The 25,862-nt window shown below is 34.8% G+C and overlaps 1 protein-coding gene across 1 annotated transcript in view; it reads left to right on the forward strand.

The window, feature by feature from the left end:
* Positions 1-458: 458 nt before the first annotated feature.
* The window catches only part of CPS1 (carbamoyl-phosphate synthase 1), a 114,828-nt gene continuing 89,424 nt past the window's right edge, over positions 459-25,862 (forward strand). Inside the window, exons 1-6 of the mRNA XM_012751480.3 lie at positions 459-737; positions 16,223-16,332; positions 18,875-19,019; positions 20,244-20,333; positions 22,487-22,543; positions 25,094-25,186. Coding sequence (XP_012606934.2) covers positions 612-737; positions 16,223-16,332; positions 18,875-19,019; positions 20,244-20,333; positions 22,487-22,543; positions 25,094-25,186 — 621 coding nt within the window. The 5' untranslated portion in view covers positions 459-611. The remainder of the gene's footprint in view (positions 738-16,222; positions 16,333-18,874; positions 19,020-20,243; positions 20,334-22,486; positions 22,544-25,093; positions 25,187-25,862) is intronic.

The raw sequence follows: 25,862 nt of genomic DNA on the forward strand, positions 1-25,862 counted from the left end.
AATGTAGATAGGTTTACTGCATATTTGTAGAGGAAAGTTTATTCTGATGTCCTTTTGACTATATGTGGTTTCCATTGTCTTCTTCCAAGCAGAAAATGGTGAGGGAGGGTTCAGGTTTCTTTGGAAATCCAAAAACCTTGTTTGAGGCAAATTAGGCAAAACATGTAAATCCAAGTAAAAGCCTTTGATCCTTGGCATTAATAAAAAGTTGCTGCTCTTTCAGGTAAGTGATATTCCTAAGGTTGTCCACTATGTCTAGGTCATTCTATTGAGCTGCATAAGCAATTCCTTTGATAGATGACAGGTTTTCTACAACACCAGCATTATTTCAGCAGGAGAAGGTAGTATTTGATGTGTTGCAATTTGTATTACAAGTCCATGGACCATGCCTGGACATTACCTCAGGAGGAGGGGTTCAGGGAAGGAGGAGCTGTGGCTGAGGACATTTAATGGCAGAATGAATGGAAATTCAAAGACCGCTGTGTAGTCAGCCTTAAACACTGACTGCACCTCTCATCTTTCTTTCATATTAATTAAGAAGCTTATAACAAATCCTTGGTAAAATATATATATATAATTTCATCTAATCTTAGTGACAAATCATCTTCAAAATGACGAGGATTTTGACAGCCTGCAAAGTGGTGAGGACACTGAAGACTGGTTTTGGCTTTACCAATGTGACTGCACACCAACCATGGAAATTTTCAAGACCTGGCATCAGACTTCTTTCTGTGAAGGTAACACTCATATTCATTGTTTCTGTTAAAATCGCATGAGGTGTGGGTTAGCTGTGAAGCAAAGGCTTTCCTTGCAAAGCAAATACAGGTTTGGACATAGTTCTGAGGTGCTAATTTATTAATATTTGCTTTACTCTAGAGCCTACTAATTCAACCAATGCTCATTTTTATCTTCTCTGAATAAAATTACAGTAATTTTTATCTAATGTAAAAAATGGTCGCAACTCCTGTGAACGTGTAAAATGTAAATGTACTGCTTAGAAAAGAAACATTTTTAAAAGCCATCATAATTCTTTCTGTGCTCAGACACTTCTGCTGATAGTTTGGGTTCAAAACATGGAGTGGCTTAAATGTGTGCGAGCCACATCACAACATATAGTGTGTTAAGCCCCTATTCTGTAAATAGGGCTCGCTGGAAAATTTTCTCTTTTAAAATACTGTTTTAAAAAATTTAGAAAATATATAATTTTGATATTTGTAGGTCATCAGGCAGACACTGGTTTAGCTTTTCATTTTATCCTCTTAGCGGCTCTTTTAGAAGGCCAAATTTATTATTTTCCTCTGCAAATTAATACACTGAGGAAAATAGCAATTGATAATTCTGTCCCTACAAGTGTGTCTATAACCGAAGGGGCAAGTCCAGAAAAGAACATCAATCGCCCTTCTCCTGCCCCGGTCAATGAATGATGAAATTCCTGTGGGAACCTCTGTCCCTTCCTATGGCTTTATGAAGACATTTATTGCCAGGGAAATCTGAAAGTACTCCATGGGAACTTTGCCAACAAAAATCATCTTTAGTGAATATAAACTTTAGGTAATCACAGTAGCTTTGTATATACTGTTTCTTTAGTAGTAAAAGCTGTAAAATGTGAAGTAGAAAAAAACAAAACCAAACCTCTGTTGAAGTAAAAATAGGCTCTAGGAGTTTTGAGTGTTCTGCTTATATTTTGTATGTTCACTGTGTTGACTGAAAATCTTCCAGATGCTTCCACAACTACTGCCTAGATTGCTCAAGGCAGAATTCAGAGGGGGTTTTAGCCCTGACACCTGCAGGGTTAAGCAATGGCACATATTCTTGTGGCCTCCAGGGATAAGCATGGGAAAGGAACAGGAGTAAAAAGAAAAGAAGAGAGATGGAAGCACAGAGACACAAGGGGAGGAGAGAAGAGGGAAGAGGAGGAGGGAAGAAAGAGAGAGAGTCTGAAGCTCCCAGGAAAAAGGAGAGAATACATACAATAGCATCAGTGGCATGTTAATGACTTCAGCCCTTTCACATGGAGAAAATTCTAACAGGAGTTTAAGAAAACTACCATTTTTAATTAAAAAATAAGCAGGAAAAACCATTTTCTTGGATTCAGTTTAATTATAGCAAAAGAGCCAGAAAGGAGAACATTCTAAACCACCATCAAAGATACAGTAACTAGATATAAACTTTGAGAGTGAATATTTGGTTTTAGTTTAGTGTCAGTAGTACCTCAAACGTACTCATGTATCAGCTCAGAGAGAATAAAACAGTAGTGAAAATAATTTCACCTGTGGTTATATGTGCTTTCTAATACTTCAAAGTTGAGTCACTCAGAATATCTTTTTCTTCTCACTGAAGTATGTGGGTAAGGATAAGTTTGTCTCCATCAGATACCAGAAACAGAGAAATTGAGTGACCACTTAAAATGGCATAGACATGACTGAGATTAGAAGCCAGTTCTCCAAGATCACAATAAGTGCTCAATACTACACAACCACAACAAAATGGTCTAATTATGTGGACAGACCACTATGAAAGCAGTTCTTTTAGCTCATGGTGACAGATCTGTTTCAAGGGTCTGCCACAGTGCACAGCTAAGGATGACAAATTTGTAGGAGGAATAAGCCATCATTTTATGGTGTAAAAGCCATTACTCACACTCCATCATTATTGGCCAGAGTCTTGGAGGAATGCCACGCACAAAAAATAGTTCTTGAACTTCACAATAGCGAATTAAAATTCTATAGAGCATTCCAAGGGGACTTATGTTATTATTCACTTATTTTGAAGTAGTCCTCTATCTACTTTTCTTCCTGCCTTTACTTTTAAAATTCAGCTCTCTTAGAAATACATTTATTTATATTGCCCTGTAAATCAGGTTGTTTTTTCAAAGTCTTTGGATGTCCCTTTTCCTCTCTCTTTGACAAAAGACAGAGAGGGTGGGTTTGATGACAGCAGTGATGCATTTGTACTTTTTTTTTTTGTGGCTTCCTTGCATATTTGTTTGTAGCTAATATTTAAAGAGTGTACCTTGCCAATAGACACAGTTACATTTCACTTACGGGAAAGAGGAAAGAATTTCAAAGTGCTCTACTTTTAAAGGAAGTTGATACCAAGGGTATAAATGATCAACAACCATAAAATGTGAAAGTTTTAAAAACCATCATCTTTTTCTATTAGTATTGAAAATGTTCAGTGCTCATAATTACATTCAGCCAGTTGTAACAGTATAGTGGAAAAGACTCTGGCTGGGGAATAAAAAGATCTGGTTTCTAACCCCTGTTATGCATTTCTAAATGCTCTGACCTTGGTCTAGTCACATATTCTCCAAACCTAAATTTTGTCATCTGTAGTGTGGAAATGATTACTGATTTACTTAAAGAATTATATAATCATCATACATGATCGGTGCTTAAAAACATATAAACACTTTAAAGCAAAAGCTGGATAGTTTAAAACAAATTCCTATTATATATATTTTAGTAGAAAGATTTAGTAGAGGGTTAGGTCAGGGAGTCCTCATGTTTTCCACAGACTACAAATTATTACAATGAGAAGATATTTGATAAGAATTCTCACGTATTTATAATGATTCTTTCACCTCTGCCTTTGTATTAAGCCTATCTCTAAGAAGATATTTATTATAATGAATCAAACTCAAGTACCATGAAACAAATAATCTTTTTATAAGTATGGCAAATTTAATTCTAAAAGGCAGGATATGTACTATAATATTCTATTTAATTAATTAATTATTATGGAAGCTCTACCATAGGAGTATACAGAAAGAATAATAAATAGAAACAAGTGGATAATAAATTGATCATGTCAGACTTTAAGAACTTACAGATATAAAAATTCTGAGTTCATAAGTCTTGGAAAATCACCAAGACTAAATAACTTTATTTTTACTTGCAAATGAATTTGGAAATCAAAAGTATTAAATTGAAAAGGTTAAGTTCTCTATGAATAGAAAAGTGTGCAATAAGCACTGTTTCTAATATTAATCCATTCATTTTTAAAAATGATGGCCTCTGTTATAATTAAGCCAAGAACCTAACAGCCCAAGTGTCTTCTCTGGGACTTCAAATATGAATGAGCCCCAGGAATCATTATTTCTTTTGAAAGGCTTTCATTTTGTAAGATTTTATATTCTGATTTCAACACAGGAGTATCTATTTAGCTCAATCTTGAGGAGCTATTGTCATTTGATTAGAAATAAGCAACTACAAAATCTCCTATAATTAGAATCATTTAGTTATATTGTAGTAGCTTTGAAGACATTTACAAGAAATAGAATTCATTATTATATTGAAGCCTCTTTGTACATGTTAGGTAGGAGTAGGAATAGGGTTACCGCATACTTATTTTAAGAATAACTATTTTGTTAGACTTTGAGTACCTATAGATACATTTTAGGGTTGGATTTCATCCTTGGTAATTTAAGTTTTTGAAATGGTAAATCATGTTCCAGTACCAAATTAGCTATTACAGAATGAGTTTGGATGATGGACCACTTTACATATTTTTGGTGCACAATATTTGTCTAATTGGGAGGTGGCCTCTCTTTTGAACATTTTTGTTTATGTTCTCCACTTTTTATATCATCCTTTTAATAAAACATAGGCTCATTTGTTTGTCATCCACAGTGCATTGACATTTCTTGACATAAAACCCTTGAAAAAGCTATAGGTCAAATGGCCTGGACTAGGGTGAAGTGAGTGAGTTACCTGGAGTGCAGAATGTAAGGAGGCTCTCTCTGTTGGCTCATGGTGTGTCTCCCTCAGTGTTGTGCCCTAGGTGCCTCGCTCCCCTTACCCTAGTCCCAGCCCTGGGTCAGAAGCTAAGAATTTTGGCTAAAGAAATTGCCAAGAGACCAGCACTAGTTTTGATCTATGCTGCCCTCTCCCTCAATTCCCAATCTGCCTATACTTAGCCAGACTTTCCGATGCTCTAGAGGTAAATTTAGGTCTTACTGCTGTGGAAATGGAGAATGTTCCTCTGCCCTTATGTCTCCATTAGACATATCTTCATATTTCCGACTTGTTCAAAGAATGAGGGATACCATAGAGAGTTTTCAGCATCTCTTATGCAGTGGTCATGGCAGAGCTCACTTCAGGGATTCAGGAGGAGTTTGCTGTGCTATACTGACTGCCTTGATCTGACTAGTATTTCCTGGGGTTTGCCAATGACTGAGGCCTGAAGAAAGCTGCATGGGCCGGGGTCCAACTTGGCATTAGGCTCCTCAGCCCTAGTGATCTTTAGCTTAGACTTGCTTTTCTTCATGTGGTCTAAATGAATTCATTTTTCTCATAAAAATATTTTTAAGGCTATTCTATTTTCTTGTTTTTCTTTTGACTTATTAAATGCCATACATTGATCTTTTAAATTTCATAGGGAGGTTAATTGAATAATGTGAAGTTCTTTTAAAGGAATCATTAAGATTGCTACTTCATTATAGAATTTTACTGAATAAGTTTCTTCTATAATGTAGAACTAAATATAAGACCATATTAATTTGTTACTATGAACTAAAAGTTAACTTACAATATTGTACATCCCTCCCAGATTCAGAACAACTTGCCACATAGCAGATGCTCAGTAAGTGCTTATTAATAAACCTACACTTTATGAACATATTTTATAATTGAATTTTTATAAATGCTATATTTTATTTATAATAAGAAACATAATAGAATAAAAATTTCTCATGAATCTGAATCTTTTGCTTATAAATGTCCAAAACATAGAAGTATTCAAGTAAATTAACCTTGTGATTTTTTTTCCCTCTCTATGTTGGCTTATGTTTAACCAAATGCTGCTGACTTAATATTAACTTAGGATGATGAAAGTCTATTAACTTAGAATGTTGTAAGTCTTAATTGATTACTGCTGTTACGGTACTTCAAAATCTTAAAGTGTGAGGCCTTATAACTGCAGAGAAATCTCATTAAATATTTTAAAGACAAATTGTGTTGTAATTCTGAATTTTAAATATCCATATTTTAATAGTATAACTCCAAGAATGAAAAATAAGATTTCATTTACAAATAAAGAACACTTTATGGTTTTAGCTTTTTACCATATTATATATACAATAATTATCTGAAATAAATTCTGGCTTTTAGTCTTCCTACTTTCCAAAGCTTAGTCCAGATTTATTTCTTAAGAAGATGAGTACTGAGGTGAACTAATAGCTAAGAAACATCAGGTAAGCCAGAAATCAAATATATTATATAGCTTTAGGCATTAGTGAAAGTGGAAATAAACATGTGGGACCTCCACTTGTCCTGATATGCAAATAATTTACATAGATAAATGATTCAATAGCAATACATTCAGATTCCCAGAGTAAATCATTTTTATTTTCATTACTAGCTTGAGGGGATTATTGTCTCTATAATGGTTTTATTTTCTCCAAAACTTGTATGGAATTTATTGCTGAATTAGTCTGAGGCTTTATATCCAGCACATTTTACTGGTGAATTTTCCTACCTGGGAGAAGAAACACTGCCATTCTTCCCATTTCACAGATGTGTCAGTGCTGCAGTTCACGCAAGGACACGTGTCTACTTTTGTGCACAAGATGAAATATATGTTGGCAAATCTGGTTAGAATTTTAATTAGGTTTCAAACACCCTGTGGATCTTTTTAATTCAATGTTTTGTTATTGTGCTTATATATTTGAAGCCACAGTTGCTATTTAACCCAGCTTCAGATAGTTCTGAATAGTTTCTTCTGCTGTTATTTTATTCTTGACTCAAGAGTCATTTATATACTGAACTTTATCTCAATTCAACACAAATTTGATTTTTCCTTTCCTTTTTTTGTTGCATTTTGAGAATGGGTAGTTTAAATCAAAGGATCAGTGAGGGTGTCTGCTTTATATGGCTGTCAGCAATTCCACAAATAGGACACTTAAGGGCAATGCTGTGTACAGTTGACATATTTCTTTCACTTCAACCAAAATATTGCCATGTGTTTGAAACAAAACATGCTGTGTTTCAGTTTTCAATTTGTTCATTTCTCATACAGTCCTATAAGCTCCACATATGCAAAAGTTTAATGCAATTTAAGACTACAAGAAAAGTCTCATTTTGACATGTTTCCAGTCCTGAAATAAAGGACCTAAAGAAAACTGGTTCAAACTAGCATCAATATTCTCGAAATTAGTTGAGAATGATGCTGGGTTATGGAACATGACATGAACGAGATGATTTTCAATAATATAATACTGAATATGAAGGAAACTCCTAATAATAAACGTTAGGCTGTTTCAAAACCTTTTATAGATTAAATGATAAATTATGTTTGAATTTTGACTGTTATTTCCTAAGAGTAAGCCCTCTAAGTCAGTATTGCATAGCACCAGGGACACATTTTTCAGAGCTTTTTAAAGGGGAATGTAGCTGTGTGACTCCCACTAATAGTTTCATTGTTCTTATCCTGGAAAATGATTTGATATGTCTACCCTTTCAAACTTGGTCTCAAACTGAGAGTATTAAAGTACAAAAAATTTCATTCATTTATCTGTGTTCCCATAAAGCTAATCTATCACCTTACTAGGAAATGAAAATAGACCCATAAATGTAGGTTTAAAATGAATTTTAATTTTAAGGAGAAATTAAAAGCCTTAGCTCTAAAGAGATGAGATGTTTGGAGAAATGTCAGATCTTGCAGTATCCTATTTTGTAATGTCATTAGAAAAATAAAATATTTTATCACATGGTGAAATAATACCAATGTCTACAATAGACAAACCAACAGAAAACTATGGCAAATTTATTAGACTTTCTATTTGTATGTAAGCCCCTCTTAAAAAATGTATTTTCATCAGAAATTACTTACAATTAGTGAAAGAATTACCAGGTTTTACAAATATTAAAAAAATAAAGTCAGTTAGGAATGTGCATTTTAAAAGTAATATGAGGATCATATAGATATTTTTGTAATTCAGTTTAATTTAGAGAAAGGAGTATTAAAATTATAAAGTAAGAGAGTATAAATGGTTTAATTATACATATATAGAAAAATCCAGTTTTAATCCATGTAAATATTGTATATGGAAAGAATCTATAGTATTATGGATGTTCCTTCTATAAATTTGCAGATAAAAGTAACATTTAATATTACTAGGTCATAAAGACTACTAATTTCAATCTTTAAAATCATGTAAAGTAACAAGGGAACACATATTTTGACTACTTATTTTGTAACCTGACTGGGTCCTAGATTCACAATATCTGCATGTCCCAGTTTGAAAAATGTCCAACTGTGAGTAGAAACTAGTTTCAATGTATTTCTCTTGATATCCATATTGGCTGCAATTATTAGCTTATTTTTTTGGAGCTGGTTTATATGTTTTACAAACATAACTACTTGGATGGGAGAAGAGAAACATATAAACATAATTCTGAAGAGGTGGAGATAATGTTATTAATTGTAGATACAATTTAAACATTGGTTCAAGGTCAATCATGAGATTTTTAGAAAGTATAGAAATCCCCCACCCCACCCCCACCCCCACCCCCGTGTGTGTGTGTGTGTGTGTGTGTGTGTGTGTGTGTGTGTGTGTGTATGTGTGTATGGATTTTATTTTAGGCAGTTTCAGGCTGAACATGTGCTTAGTGGCCTAAATAAGGTGAATGTCCACATGTGGCCTCCACTCTTAAACACTTGGCAACTTAGAAGGAACATTAGCTTTGGCCTAAGGACCTTGACTGACTTGGTTGTAATGCCTATTATGAGTTAGGTTCTTTGATAACAGACACTGAGATGGTGTTCCAGAAGCATGATGTTTATTATGGATCAACTTCAGTGAAGCTTCCAGAAGTAGGATTGGGCAGAGAAGTAAACTGTGGTACAGGTTTGATAAAGGCTTGGACAACCTGATAGGAAGCTCTTGTCTATCAGAGTTTCCTGCACTGGGCCTGGGTTTTGGTATCCCTGCCTGGCTCAGTCACCAAGTGTGGGATACTCAGGAAGACCATGGGCAAGGCAGCTCTCTGCATCTGAGATGGTTCCTGAAGGAACCGACAGCAGAAGAAAGTCCACTGACCTCACTCCTCACAGCAGGGCAGCAAGTTCTTCCTGGAGCCAGGCTGGGAGGTGGATCTCCTTATGTGTCATAGCATCTATTGTCCTAACTGGTCTTGAGAATTTGAGAACTAAAAGGCTTGCAATCAGTGTGAATAGTTCTCAAAACCTGCTGGTTCTCCTCAGATTTTAGAATATAATTAATGGCTTGACATTTCATTCTGACAATTTACAGATTTATAAATAGATAATTCTTGGTTGACCTGGGTCTGTGGTGGCTTATCCACCGCAATTTCAAATTAAAGTTCTTATAAATAAATTTAAGTAGAATTCATGATTGAATTGCTTTTTGTCCCCACTTAAAAAAATTGGAAAGCAGAAATAAAAGCAAGCTTAGAAAAAGAAAAAGAGGTAATATATAAGTCAAGACTGACTGGGTTTAGAAACCGCTGCTCCTCCAATTGCTAGTGGAATGAGCTTTACTTCTCTAAGGCTCAGTTAGTTCAAGTGTAATATGGAGATCTTAACATTCCTACCTCATTGTTTTTTGTGAGGATTGGATGAAAAAATTCCTTAATGGCTTTAGAGGCAGTGCCTAGCACATGCGTGGTAACTATTATTAAGGATGTCGTAGGGAGGAAATCAGGATGACACAAGGTGTTCCCAAATCCTATTTTTCCAATAAAGCTTTATAAATCTATTTGAGGTATTTGCCTTTTCTAAAACAGTAGAAATTTATTATTCAAATCCAAACACTCAATTTATTTGTATAAACTGCATATAGACTTTAATAAACATAGGTAACTACATATGCAATCTGATTTACATTCTAATAGGTTCTCAATAAAGTAATGCCACAAGGTAGAATTAGGATAGTAACAGGTCATTCAATATCTGTAAGATAGGCTTAAGAAATGTTAATGTTTTACTTTTTCTCAAAAAAAGCATTATTTCAGTTTTTTAAGGTGGTGCTTTAATATATAAGCTTTTACCAGGGAAAAATTGAACTATATATTATCTTTAGTTACTATTTTCAAAATTAATTATACCAGTATTTATTGAATGACAAGAACATACCATCATTATACATAAACCTAAATAATAGTAACAATAAAAATATAACAGCCTCAGTTTTTTTGGAAGGGGAAAAACAGACTAATTATTAGTTATAAAATATTTAGGAATTTGGTAAGAAATGTAATATTGTAAGTACTGAGACCACATCAGAAAATTAAAACAAATTTATTACTGACATACAGTAAAAGTTGGCAAGTATTTTAGATGACAAGTAAAAAGAGAAAAGAGAATGATTGGGTTATGTATACTGAATCCAGTTTGGTTTCTTTTCCCTAGTCATGGAGAATTAGACTTCTAGATAACATAGATGATTATTAATATTAATAATAGAAACAAGGAATGAGGAAATCTAAAGAATGGAATTTAGAAATCATCTTCTAGACTATTTTTTCTGGAGACATTACCTGTGTGACACTGGTTGGTATGTGAAAGCCTGAGGGTACTTGCTAGGCAATAGTTGTCACCCAGCCTCAATCAACTCATTCTTCACTTTCATCTTCTATCTTTTAGCATGAACTATGTATATGTAGAATATTTGTCTTTGCTTCCAAGAGGAGAAGGTGAAAAACAACCAGAAGCCAGTGGACATCAAAGAATTATGTTGTTATACCACAGTGTCAGCATTGTAACATCCTAGCATCGCATACTAAACCATATTTCTGTGCATTCACCAAGTACGTAATGACCACATCACTGTGTGAACAACAGTGGGCTATTTCTGTGGGGACATGAAGTTGAATTAGGTAATTGGCTTTCTGTTCGAGAAGTCACAGGCCAGTAGGGTAGATGAATACCTTAAGCAATTAAAACACGAGGTAATACAGAATGCACTGAATGCGGTGGGGGCACAGGCAAATCAGTGATGAATTCTGGCTTGAGGGGTCTTTGAGGACATATCATAGGCATTAGGAAGAATAATCAGTATGAAAACAGGCAACAAGGAACATATTTATTCACAAAAAACTGACAACGAGAGGTGGGGAGTTTAATGTATTATGTATAGAGAATGGGCCAGATGAGGGGACCTTGAATACTAATGCAGGAATTTGAGGATTAGTGTCATTCAATAAATGTTTAAGAAATATAGCTTTACCTGCACTAAATAGGATGGGTAGAAGCAGGGAGAGATTGGAGACAAATGGAACAATTAGGAGGCGATAGTAAGTGATGATGGGGATTTTCTCTTGGGCAGTAGCACAATTGCATGTAATGTGCAGTTAATGCTAGAAGCCAATGTGAGACTATTTTTTGTCATTATTATTAATTGTTAGATACTATGTGATAAAGTGGAAATATTTTTAATTGGAGTATTATTTTAGTTACTTTATTATCTAGTCTTTAGGACCAGATATGACTTGAAAGTTGTTATGTTCAGGAGATGCTAGAAAAAGATGCTAAATGGAGAGAGACTGAAATTCCAAGGAACTTAATGTTTGTAAAGACTAACCACTACTGGAAAAATAATGAATTAGATAGCTACATTTTAAAAAAATAATTCAATAAAAAAAATAAGACAAATGGGCTGGGCACAGTGGCTCATGCCTATAATCCTAGCACTCTGGGAGGCCGGGGTGGGTAGATCACTCAAGGTCAGGAGTTCGAAAACAACCTGAGCAAGAGCGAGACCCCATCTCTACTAAGGATAGAAAGAAATTAATCGACCAACTAAAAATATATACAAAAAATTAGCCAGGCATGGTGGTGCTTGCCTGTAGTCCCAGCTACTCGAGAGGCTGAGGCAGAAGGATTGCTTGAGCTCAGGAGTTTGAGGTTGCTGTGAGCTAGGCTGATGCCACAGCACTCTAGCCTAGGCAACAAAGTGAGACTCTGTCTCAAAAACAAAAAAAATAAGACAAATGAATTAAAAATTTGAAACATGGTTAAAAGTAAAAATTATATTAAGTGTAATATGAAAAAAGTGAATGTTTAATATTTTCAGTATTGAAATAATGGGGAGGATGTGAATGGGGTAGGAGAACATGTGCTTATATTTTTCTCTGCTGTAACTTTTACTCTTTTCCCAACTTCATTATTTAATCATTTAACAGTACTCTGCTAAACAGTAGATTCTCTGACTAATTTCACTAAAGTGTGAACAAGGCTTAACTGATTGTTTACTCTGTGCTAGGGACTGACGTGGGTTGGAGGCATAGTGGTGAATGAAACAGACTCAATACTCTTCCCACATGAAAGTTCACTTTCTAGTGGGTTGTGGCAGATAACAAATAAGACACCAGATGGTGTGGCAGAAAGCAAGGAGTGCTATGAAGAAAGAACACACCAAGGAGATGGGGGCTGAGGGGAATATTGTAATTTTAAACAATGGATCAAGGTGGGCCTTGTCAAGAAAGTGATATTTGAACAAAGATGAAGCAATCTTTAAATTTTGGCCTTTAAATTCAAAATTTGACAAGTTTCTTCATTGGAAATTTTTACTTTTTTTATTGCTTAAGCATGGATGGAAAAGAAAGGGCAAATTCTTTTATTAAAGATAAATCTCCCAAAAGAAAGGGCAACATTTTATTTATCTTTCAATTTTCAGGAGTTTCAGTGATGCTTCAGCAATAGTGTCCTTGAAGTTTTCTCTTTTACAACCTATGCACGTATCTAACCCTTTTACAAAATGAAGGAACTTAGGGACATTCATTCATGTGTCTCCAAAGCCTGGAAAGGTGCTTGACACATGGTAGGAGCTCAGTGATGTTTGTGACTTGAATGTCTAAATGGTTCTATTGACATACATATTTTTATTAAACACATAGGGATTTGTGTCATGGTAAGGTCTTTTATTTTATCAAATTCACATTTATATATTCTTTTTGTTACTTTTCCTGACATTCTACAAGTGTTCATACTTCTCTTCATTAAGGTTTCCTTTGTACTTTCAGCTTTCAAAGTACCAAAGTGCTCTTGCTGGAGGCACTTAAATTATAATTTAATGTTATAATCTAATTCCTAGACCATGCACCTCTCTTCACTAGGACTGAGGCTACTGAAATATCTTATGATGGTAACAAGGTGATTTCTTTTGGATTCTTTGGAATGAAATAGCACTTGGGGAACTGCTAGCTAGAAGAAGGGATTCCAAATAATAGCTCTTTGTTCAGAGTTCCGCCATCAATTCACTGATAGGTCAATTGGCACTCATCATTTCAAACTCATCAGAGGCCAGTGTAGTTAAGAGGAATATGAAGAGTACTACAGGCAATAAACAGACGCCTTGTAACTACATAATGTGTAGTAGGAAAGAGGATTGGAAAATCTATAAAAACTGCCAAAAGAACCAAAAATATAATTAAAGGAGCAAAAAGACATATCGAACACAATCTCAGGGACTATTTCAGGCAATAGTAAATGTCTCTTCAAATATATCTTTAGAAGTCAGAAAGCAAAGTAGAAAACTAGTCCCATAGAAAGAGGAAGAAAAATACCAAACAAAATTATAGAAACAGCCTAACAGGAGCTGGATTTGCTTATGTTAATTTTTACCTTTCTTTAAGATAATTAGATAGTGTCTAACTCAGAGATCAGACAATTTGAAATTCTCAGGTGAGAAGATAGAGAAAAGCAAAAGGAAAATATACGCACAGGTGATATTTTAGGCAGGCATGGCTCAGAGTAGGGTAGATATACTGGTGTATAGGAGAGCAATTGAAATGTTCAGTTCATACCTAAGTTTTGCCAACTAAGTACACTTATTTTAGTTTGCATCAATGTTACATATGATTTTTTAAAAAGTTTTCATTTTTCCTTTTGTGAAAGCATGTAGGTTACCCATGACTTCCTCAAGAATAGAAAATAATCTTTCCAGTAGAAAATATTTTTTTGACAGTGAATTTTTATTACTTGGACCAAGGAGTTTCACCTGGGGAAACATGTCAGAGTTACCTGGGGGAGTTTCCCCACTAAACATGTTCCCACTGAGACTCATCACCAGAGACATTTGAATAGCTCATAATAATCTTTGGAAATACACTGAACATTATCACTCTTCCCAAATTATCCACCTCTGTCTTGAGCTATAATTAGATAAAAAATATTTGACAAATTAAAACCAAATGTAGAACCAGAATAGCACATTGTCAGAAGGAACATGAAAAGTTGAGTCCTTGAACACAGAAGCAGAATTCAAGCTTGTGTGTGAAGCCCACCTGTACTGTAGAAGTCTTGTCATCACTCGTGATAAATAAATAAATTATTGTGGTTTCCTTTGTGTGGAGTCATTCCAAAATCTTTTTTAAAGTTAGTGGCTGTGAAGACAAACCACAGCTATTTAAAGTATCAAGCTTAGGATGTCAAACACTGTTTCCAAGGCTATAGATAAAACTTTATCCCAGAGACAATTTGGTAAAGGACAAAAGTCTTCAGTTAACCCTGTCCATGGATACACACATACACACATACACACACACATGCTCTTACACTTGCACAAACACAAACACATAAAATGTGCAGTACAGTACTTTGTTCAGTCTTTCTCAGAAGTATTTATTTGAAATTTATGTTGTACTTTTGATTTAAACAAAACTCTTAAAATTAACTGTTGAGAAAAAAATATTAAATATATCCTATCAATTTTAATAAAAACACTAAAATAGTTTTGTGTGTAAATGTAAATTAATATGTATTCACACATACTGTAAACAAGAATTAGGAACATAGCATATTTGTCTAAAGATAATCAAAGCACTATTTTATATTGAAGAACAATAGTTCTCATGGCAAGAAATTTGGGTATTTTGGATCTAAAAGAGCCATTTTATTTCTACAGAGAAAATTATCATAGAAAAATAATGGGCTTTTTTTCATTTTAATACTTAAAAAGTTGAGGGCATGTCATAAAGCTAGAGGAGCATGGTCTAGAAATCATTTGTTAAGTTCCTGCTGCTTACAAAACGTTGATATGGGTATGTGTGCAAGATATGGTTGCGTGGGGGGCAAGATACAATAGGATTAGACACTGTGGCCTCAGTCCTAAAACTGTAAGGAAAACAATGTAGAGGATTAGTATGTTTCTGTCTCTAATAATTGCACTTTAACCTTACAGAAAACATGGTACAATGATCGCCCTTACTTCAACAAGTTCTACTCTTGGTGAAACTTATTTCATCTATGTTCCTTCCACAATACCATCATCAATCCTAAAAAATATTATACCAAATATAATCAAATCAATTTATTATTCAATTTTACTTAATTATTGTAGAGATGTTTTTCTTTATAGTTTTTTTTTAACCATTTTCGAATTAGTTTGTCCTATAGAGTTTCTTATAGAGTCGAAATTTTGCCTCTCAAGGTAAGGTTAAACACATTTCTCCTGAATTCTATGGAAATTGAGAGTTAGATTTCAATTGTTTCAACAATAGAATTCAGAGTATTTATAAGGAGTGGATGATCTGCTTCTTAGATAACATCCTCTAATTGTCCCTCTTCTTAGCCAAGAATTTTGCAGAAGTTGGTTCGAAACTTAATATGGCAAAGTAGTCAAATTCAGACTGCCTGTAGTCTCAAGAAGGAAACAGACATGGATATAATCAACTCTTATAAAAAGAAAAATACAATATACTTTTAGAGTGTTCCACAGTACTTACTTTTATATCAGTATTAATAGAGTTTCAGCTTCTTCATGACCATAAAGCTAGTGTGGCCAGGGCAGCCCTTACAACAACAATTTGATAGATAATCTTGAAGATTCCTCCTAGCTCTAAACCTCAGAGTGATGATGAGCTGTATGGTACAATTCGTAATGTTTTTGCAAACTCATGAACTTTCCTTAAAGCTATTCTTAAACAAAGCTTGGGAATATTAAGGGGGAAAATGATAGACACTTTGTTATGCAGCTAAATTGAAGTATTTCTGGCTAGTCAACAACTCCACAAGTAAGCTTAAACAGTGTATCTGCATGCTTTAGTTCCTCTTTCAAGCAAAACAAAACACTTGCCAGTGACAGGAATTGTATATTCGAAGAAAAGTGATAAGTGACAGGAGATCAACTCCAAATATGGGCAGTTTTTTTCATTAAATATACTGATCATTTATTTAATATGTTTGTATATTTTACCTTTGGAATTTTTGTGTGTGTCTTGTATTTTGTATTCTGCTAAGATTCATGCAATTGTTTCTTTAGGCACAGACAGCACACATTGTCCTGGAAGATGGAACTAAGATGAAAGGTTACTCCTTTGGCCACCCATCCTCTGTTGCTGGTGAAGTGGTTTTTAACACTGGCCTGGGAGGGTGAGTAATGCTTTTATTCCAAGGCTTTATTCTTCCTTTATGTAGAGAAATAACTGGACAATCTTACTCATGGTGGGAAGTTGAAATCACCACATCAAAATAAGGGATCAGGTGCAGGACTTTAATATTTTTAATAATTATCAAATGTGGCCCAACCTAGTGTTTAAGATCTGCTAACAGATGTACGGCAACAAAGATGAGAGTTGCTATAGAAATCATGTGGCTGGTCTTGCCTAGTCAACAAATGTTTGTTTATCTGAGAACCAGGAGACTGAAGTTCTTGTCTCAATCCTAATGATAACTGATTATGTAACATTGAGAACATCACTTACTCTTTCTGAGTTTTGGTTTCCCCATATAAAAAGTGAGAGGGCTGGATTAGATGGTAATTTACAGCTGGGGATTTAAAAAATTATATGCCTTAAAAACACACGACTAGATTGTTTCAAGAGGTTTCCAATAGTGATTCAATCCTACTAATCTTCTATGAAATATTTGATAAATTCTTTAGGGAAATTTAAGGTAGACTCTTAGAGAAAATGGGTGTTGGGTTAACTGATATTGAAGGTATTGATCAACCAAACTTCCTTTATATTATTAATGTACGTTGTTCCCTAAACTCTTGCCTCTCTGTGTGAAATGAAGAATATTAGATGTTTTTAAAAATAGTTCCACTGGTGAGAACATTAAATTACAGTGTATGAAGCCCGTTTGCAAAGTTTTTCTTCACCAGGCAATTATTTAAGCTTTTCGACAGCACTAATTACTAGCTGTGTTAATATACCTGCCAACAAACAACTGTTTAATATAGATCAGAATGATGGAGGGCACTAGAGTTTTCTTCTCTGTGATAGATTACGGGTAATAAATCTTGTCACATCACAAAAGTCAAACAGGACCTGATGGATTAATTTGCTTCCAACACTGCAGTTCTCTAGGACAAGCTGTATTTATTCATTTAGTAGAGAGTATTGTAAGCATATGTTTAAAGGGAATGGCCAGTTCTTTCATGAAGAGAAAGAAGAAAGGGAGTAAAATCAAATTAATTAAAGATTTTTTTTTGATGTAAAAAAGGGCATTCATTTATAAGATTAGTCCACAGACCCTATTTTCCATTGAGAAATGCCGCTTTCATTCATTGCATGGCTCACTCAGTAAAGTGGTTGATAATTAAAGGGTTCATTTTGTTTTCTTTATCTTCAAGAAATGCATTTATATTGTGTGCAGCTCTTGGTTAAAAAATTATCAGTTCCTGACAGGTGAGAGACATCTGAGAAATTAGCTGACGGAGGCTGTGGATAAATACCACAGCACTTGAATTGCCCCAGGTATCGTGGCGCTGAAAGACTTAAATATTCTGTAGACAAAGTTAGTTCTGGTAGGAGTCAGTTTGGATGGGGTCGAAGAATTTATGGTCACTACTGCCTGAGCTGAACGTGTTTGGTTTCAAGGTTGTCAATTCTGTCCCCCTTAGCATCTAAATTCACTTTTAGTAGTAGTCCATAAAAAAGATTTGGTTTAACTCATTCTGCAGAAAGTCAAAATGGAAGAGGGCAGGAAAAAAACTCCTCAATTACAATGTATTCCAGTGTATGGAAAAGGTGCAGATACCTCCTGGTATTTATAGGAATACTGTTTCTTATAATTAAGGATAAGAAATATATATATATATACACACACACACATATATATACACACACACACATATAATATTTTTATTTTTCCCCTCTTGCCCACACTTTAAGATATAGCCCTCTTGCATTCCTCCCTAATTCCATATCAGTTCTTTAAAAGAGTTATTTGGCATCTTTTAATTTAGAATTCAGAAATGCTTAAGGTCAAGTGTTGTAAGATGAATTTTTTCTAAGGTGGTAATAACTCCCAAACTTATATACTTCTTTCTAAAACTATTTTTAAAATCAACTTTATTGAGTTATTCTTTCATATAAATTAACTCTCTTATTTAAATGTTCAATGAATTTTAATAAACACACATACCCACATAACTATGACTGCCACAATTGTGCTGCTCCAGTATCTAAAAATACTTTTCAATTTTTAACAGTTAATATGTTAGTGAAACTGACATCCCTCAACAGTAAATATGAGTTGGGCACATGAATATCTGGTAGGCTAAGGCAATCTTCAGAGTATCTGCTAACTTTAAATAGAGCTGCAATATTTAAAAAAACCTAAGACCCTATAAACAATTTTTAAAGAATTTAAAAATTTAAAGAAATTGAGGGAATAAAATTATGGGAGACTATACCTTATTACTTAAAAGCCATTTTTTCATATCAGGCATATCATTTAATTTCCATGAAAGACTAACTCCATAAAGTTGATTTCAAAAATACTTTAGGCTTCTATATTTTCATAACATTTTCCTAGGTTTGTTAAAATCTTAAGACGTGCTTGTTGGATTTTAACCTCATATTCTTCTCAATTTTCAAGGGTTAAATAATTCAGAGCATGTATATAGATTATAGTTTTGTAGTTATAGACACTTTTTGGTTGGTGATTTTTTGGCATGTTTACCCAGGTACCCTGAAGCTATTACTGACCCTGCGTACAAGGGACAGATTCTCACAATGGCCAACCCTATTATTGGAAATGGTGGAGCCCCTGACACTGCTGCACTGGATGAACTGGGACTTAGGAAATATTTGGAGTCTGATGGAGTCAAGGTAGTACCAGGGATGACTATCTAGAACAGGCGTCCTCAAACTACCGCCCGCGGGCCACATGCGGGTGTTTTTGCCCGTTTGTTTTTTTACTTCGAAATAAGATATGTGCAGTGTGCATAGGAATTTGTTCATGGTTTTTTTAAAACTATAGTCCGGCCCTCCAACAGTCTGAGGGACAGTGAACTGGCCCCCTGTTAAAAAAGTTTGAGGACCCCTGATCTAAAATGTCTCAACTGGAGGGGGTATAGTTTACTTATTTTTAAGAATCTAGGATGGGCAAAGTTCCTTTATCAGTATTGTATTAATAGCACGAACCATTAAATTTATATAGTTAACCTTATTCTTAAGTTATATGAGAATAATCTTTAAGTTGACATTGTTTTGAGTTTTATTTCTCAGGGCACTTTGAATTTTAATGCATTGGATGAAATTTGGCATTATTTGGAAAAAAGTTGTTATAAGTCCAAATAACAATCATGTTATAAAGAATTGGAGAGGAATTACCTTTTAAGAAGAGTTTGGTAATCAATTCTTTATCAATTATTTGCCTTTTAATCTTATCCTCTTTAGAGGATGAAAGATTTTAAGCCTCATATCAGTAGATTTTAAGCCTCATATCAGTAGATATTTATATATGCATATTTATATATGCCAGATGAAAAGTAAACACATTAAGATTTCATACTCAAGGTAACTTTGAATAATATCTTAGGAATATGGGCCATAGAAACAATTCAAAAATTTACATGATAAATTCACGATTCTATTTTTTCTACCAATCTATTTTTGAATGACTTGGACTGATCATTTAATTTAGCTCTCACTAGTTCTCACAATTTTCCCAAATTTTTCAATATTCTTTATATCTAGATTAAAAATTGTTTTATTCTCATATGCATTAAACAAGTAATTATTAATTAAATTATTGATAAATGCCATGACAGAAAAATACAGTGTGCCAAAAAGAGGGGCCCGGCTTAGTCTCGGTATTCAGCAAGCTGAGTAAGCCTGCTGTCTCCTATGATAATTAAGGTAGCAATTACATATTTCAAAGGAAAAATGTTTATAACCATTTTTTCTCTTCTTGTCTTCAAAATTTTAAGTCTCATATTGGCAGGTGTAATAAAGCTTTTTTAACAATGGCAAACTGACCCTCCAGACAAGTCACAAGAATTGGATAGTATTTTGTGGTCACCCCTTTCAAATGACTGCCCATCTTTCTAGGTTGCAGGTTTGCTGGTGCTGAATTATAGCAAAGACTACAACCACTGGCTGGCCACCAAGAGTCTAGGGCAATGGCTACAGGAAGAAAAGGTGAGAAAAAATGATAGGGCATCCATCAAGATAATTGGTGGGGTCTATGGGAAGTTGAGAAGGTGTATGTAGATTCAAAAGTGCCAAGCATATAGAGGAAGACCATGCAGTTTGGGATCTTTCTATTTCAGAGAGTGATTCTCACCATATACAGGCTGAAGTGTCTGGACTCATCCTCCTTTAAATGCTGAGGACCACATATTTTCAGTTTATCCACTAGGTGGCACTCAAACATGCTTGGTAGCATTTCTCATTTGGGAAAGGGGGTAGAGAAAAATTTTAGAATTTTCTATTCTCTTGAATAACTGACAAGTCACCCACTACTTTTATCCGGGATCTAGTTATATTACTTGCTTCATGAGTTCTCGTACCAGCTCTACTGTTAACTGGTCGTGCAACTCTGTGCAGTTCACATAATCGTTCCATACAGTACTTTCATCAATATTAATTCTTATGAATATAAGCAGATTACCCTAAGTTACTTTGGGCTTAAATACTATGAAATAATATAGGAAAAAAGTTATAAAACCTTATATTATACTTTCCTTACTTTAAATATTAATTTGTATTCAAATAAGAGGATTTGCCTTGTTTGAATGTTATTAGGACTTAAAGTTAACGGACCCACTATATTTAGCTTCAGCTTCAGTGCTGTTGTAGTTGCTTTTTGTTCAACTACTGATAGGCCTGTAATTGATAGAATATTATTCTAAGGAAGCTCTGCCTTCCAATGAGTGCATGAGTGTCTACCTAAATGTTGTCTCTTTCTGAGAAATCAAAAAGTCTTGATCTGGGTGGCTTCCTAGGTCTCATTCTTCCTAAATTTTAAAAGGGAGAAGAATGCATCTATATCATGCTTTGGGCCATTACTGTTTTATTCTCAACCAATATCTGATTTTGTTTTCATTACCCAGATAGTTAATTTCTGTAATGGTCATTCAGGAGACTTCTTTAAAAAAAAAATTAAAATGTTTCTTTTTTGTTATTTAGGGCACCTGATATAGCTTATTTTTTAGTATAAGCCTAACCAATGGCTTGTTAGTTTGGTTTTTATTGTGGTTTTTTTTTGAGATAGAGTCTCACTCTATTGCCTGGGCTAGAGTGCTGTGGCGTCAGCCTAGCTCACAGCAACCTCAAACTCCTGGGCTCAAGCAATCCCTCTGCTTCAGCCTCCCAAGTAGCTGGGACTACAGGTATGTGCTACCATGCCTGGCTAATTTTTTCTATATATATTTTTAGTTGGCCAACTAATTTCTTTCTATTTATAGTAGAGACAGAGTTTCCCTCTTGCTCAGGCTGGTTTTGAACTTCTGACCTTGAGCAATCCGCCTGCCTTGGCCTCCCAGAGTGCTAGGATTACAGGCGTGAGCCACTATGCCTGGCCTAGTTTGGTTTTTAAATGTGCCTTGAATCTTCTTCCATGATCACAGGCATGTAGATTAGAAAAAGGTCTGAGATAATAACCAGTTAGCTTCCTTCTATTTACAGGTGAGAACAAATACATACCTTAAACACCTTTCAGATAATTGGTGGAAGCAGAGAAATTAGAACCTGTTTTCCTCGTTCCTAACTTGTTACTCTTTCATTATACCACATCTGTTTCTATCCAATCTAGTGAAGGAAACTAAAACAAATCCTGGTATTGCCTGGTTGACTAATAGGATAAGCAAGTTTTAGTCCAGCACGATGACTCCACAGGGCCCTTCAGAAAAATGTGTAGATTGCCTACTATGTGCCAGGAACATGTGGTTCAAAACACAGATTTGCATATTATTGCTTATGAAGTTGACTGATTCCTATATGCATATACATGCATATACATCATATACGTATTTCCATATGTATCTCATATATGTGATTTTACTTATTTTACATGCTGAGTTAAAAGCAACAGAACTATAGCAGTAGATTGATGTTCAGAATTTCTCATTTTTTATTCTGAGAAAGGGCCTGGGTATTCAGAGTCCTGTGCCCAACTGCAGCGGCAATTTACCGTGTTCTGACAACACAGTCGCCCTGGGTCAGAGAAGAGAAAGAGTGGAGAAATTATTTACTGCTCAAGAAGATAGATGAGGCTAAGTTCGTAACTTGAAAACAAAATGCTGGATTTAATTTCCTCCAATTTCACTGTCACTACAATTTTTTTCTTATAGGTTCCTGCAATTTATGGGGTGGACACAAGAATGCTGACTAAAATAATTCGGGATAAGGTATGATCATCATCTTTAGCCAAACCTGTTTCTTCACATATTTTTTTTTTCTCAGCGCCTGAGGAATCCATTAATATGTAAAGGGACGAATATGGCCAGCTTCTGCTCTTTGGGTCTCTGTTATTCTGCTTTACTATTTCTGAGGTAATTTTCAAAACTGAATGCTTGATTGGCATGTTTGTAACTGAACGGACTTGAGATTAATTCACCTGGCAGTTTATTGAGTGCCCACTGTGTGTGTTCATTACACCAACAAGTCAAGGCATTTATAATTCAGCTCATGTGACAAGACTTAAGTGAAACAAGTGAAGAAGGTAACTCAGTGCATAACAATTTTCCCTAAATTGAATGCCTACGTGCTGAAAAAACGCAAACCAGAAAGTGTATGGTATTGGTGCTGTCATTTGTTTTGTCCTCTTGGAAGTGTTATCCGTGAAATTAGTGAGTTGCCCTTCATGAATGTGCCAAATGGGCCCTGCATGTGTTGCCTCAATTATATAGTCTTTCTCGAGACTATCCGTGACCAAGGTGATAAAAGGAAAGGTTATCTTTTGCTTTCATATCTGATTGCTGCAACATCTGACCCCTCCTCTGAGAATATCTTATCACCATCTGCTTGCTGCTTCTTGCTATAGGAGGTTGACGCTATTATTTTTTACTTGAAGCCTTCATATTCCAATATCCCACGTCAGAAAGAAATTTTACCTCACTAATGTTAACTAAATTCCTGAAATGCAAGTAAAGTTTCTCGTTGGATATTATTACATAAAAAAAAAAAAAGATAAATGATACAATTTGAAAGTATGTATGTGAAGGAGATTCTTGAAGATAATCTGTTGTCGATTCCTTATTAGGATATATCTTGACACAGGCTCTCTAGAAACAGAAAGAAAGATCAGTTTCTGAAAATAAGAATATGGCCACATACCCATGACCAGAGGGAATACCGAAGAGTTTATACAATCACTCTATTCCACCTCTGATTTTATTCCCTCCACCATGATTTTCCCGGGAATAGATGTTAGCAGAGTTATACAACCCAGGTAGATTCTTGTGTTTTCTTAGCCTAACGATATGTTCAAGCAGTAAACAATGATGAGGCTACCAGGATGGGAAGAGAATAAAATTGGGAAAATCTTTTCAGGCTGCAGAATTGGCAGGTTGAATAGAGTATCGCAAGGGCTAGTAATTTAGGAAAACTCTTTACACGTGTCCTTCATGTGATGTGTTAGGTTTAAATGAACTTTCATTGTATCATAGGCAGTTAGGTTTTCAAAATTTGGCTGAACAGGTGATCACAGACCAGACAGTAGTATTGCCTCTTATATTTATTGGTTCATATTAAAAACATATTAGTATAGTATAGATTTCATTTCTATTAATATTAGGTAGAAAAGTAAGATTGTTTTTCATTCAGCACGTTTTAAGAAAAAAGGAAGGAGAACTGAAACCCAAATTTCAAAATTAGGGATCTATAAATATAGTCAAGGGATTATGTGACTTGGATTCTAAAAGTAGATACAGACCACCATGAAATTTAGTAATCCAGAGTGGAAGGGAAAGGTGGTAGTTAGTTTTCTTAAACTTTGAGGCAACACTCTGGTTTTAATAATAGCACTGAAATAACAATTGTGCCTGCATGGCGTGCAGGCTTTCTAACTTCACCCGCCTCCAGTGACTTCTCCCCCAAGGATTAAGTTGAAAAGGGAAGCAAAGTCTTCCTTCTATTTCCTTCAATGCAATATTTCCTAGGAGAAGGTAAAATCAATGAACTATTTTAAACTTTTCTGCCTCAATAAAATCTTGATTACAAAATATAGCATGCCATTTCCCTAAATAGCTCAAAGTAGACTTACTAACAAATAAGTAAATCTCATGATACAGCTAATGAAAAGAAGATGACATTCCCATGTTCAAGCTAGCAGGGCTAATTTGTGAAAACTTCACAAATTAAGGGTTGAAAACATTCTTTAAAGTTCAGGCCCTTCAGGACACCTGGACATTAACATGTCTAAAGGAGTGAATATTTTCATTGAAGCTTCTAGAGGTTTATAACTAAGTTCCAGTTCACCTTTTTTTGGTGAATTAATTTTACTATCACAATGTAAGAAATCCTCCTTCTATTCAATTTTTTTGTGTGATTTCTAGATTTCTTATTTTCTTCTCAATAGTTTGTTTTGTCCACCTCTTTCATGAAATGTCTCCAGGTCATATGCACTAAGGAGTATAGAGGAGAGACAATACTCCAATTTGTACCAGTGTGGAGCCTAGAGACCCCAATCCTGTTGCCTTTTGACTTTGCTTACACCAGGCAAAAGTCTCAGCCCTAAAAGAACTAATTGTATTTCCCAGAGTGTTTCTCAAAATGTATGTGTGAATTACTTAATCTTTCCAGTTTGAGAAGATGAAGATCTTCTGCTGATGGTTATGAGTAGTTATAAAGACATCTAAATCTTGGAGCAGCTGTTTAAAGTCCCTGTGAGTTTATCCTGTCAGCACCTTCATAGTTGCATCCTTTTAACTGTCTAATTTGCTTTTTTAATTTGATAGGGAACCATGCTTGGCAAGATTGAATTTGAAGGTCAGCCTGTGGATTTTGTGGATCCAAATAAACAGAATTTGATTGCTGAGGTTTCAACCAAGGTGAGAGATCTTCTTTTATATTTTGTAGTTTCACTTTATTCCCTTTAGACCTACATTTCTTATAATATCAAAATCTTCATTTAGGCAGAGTTCATCTTCCAGAAGCACTAGTGTTGAGGGAAAAGGGGGTCTCATAGCAGCTGAAATATATATTACAAAATCAGCTCATTTAAAGTTAGTAACCTTTACGTTCAGGCTTACATGGGAAACTTCATGCTCTAATGTAGAGGCTTTTTACTATTATTTTGGCTCCCATTCCCCCTGTTTCTGGTCCCCCAGTTTAAGATTTTAACAATGTCCAATAAAGGGAACACTGAACTGCCAAAGACAGGTATAGTGATGATCAGAAGTCAGAACTAATAACCTGCCAGAGAGCTGAGAGAACTTTATAGAAATCAGACACAGTAATCAGAGTCTGGGGTCATTTTGTAAAGGGAAAAACATTTCTTTCCACACTAAAGATTTATTGTATTATGGTTTGGTTCAAAAATTAACATTCACAATGTTGACTGAGTCACCTTAAAGTGAAATGTTTGCTATATATTTATAAAAATGTATAGAATACATTTTAGGAAGATGTCCACTGGTTTTGATTGAATACCTGTTAGTGTAGGTGTGAGAAAGACTCTTGAACTACAGTCTCTGTCCTTGGGGAACATAGCACCTGGTGGAACAA

Source organism: Microcebus murinus, chromosome 8 (genome assembly GCF_040939455.1).
Source record: "Microcebus murinus isolate Inina chromosome 8, M.murinus_Inina_mat1.0, whole genome shotgun sequence".
Classification (NCBI taxonomy): domain Eukaryota; kingdom Metazoa; phylum Chordata; class Mammalia; order Primates; family Cheirogaleidae; genus Microcebus; species Microcebus murinus.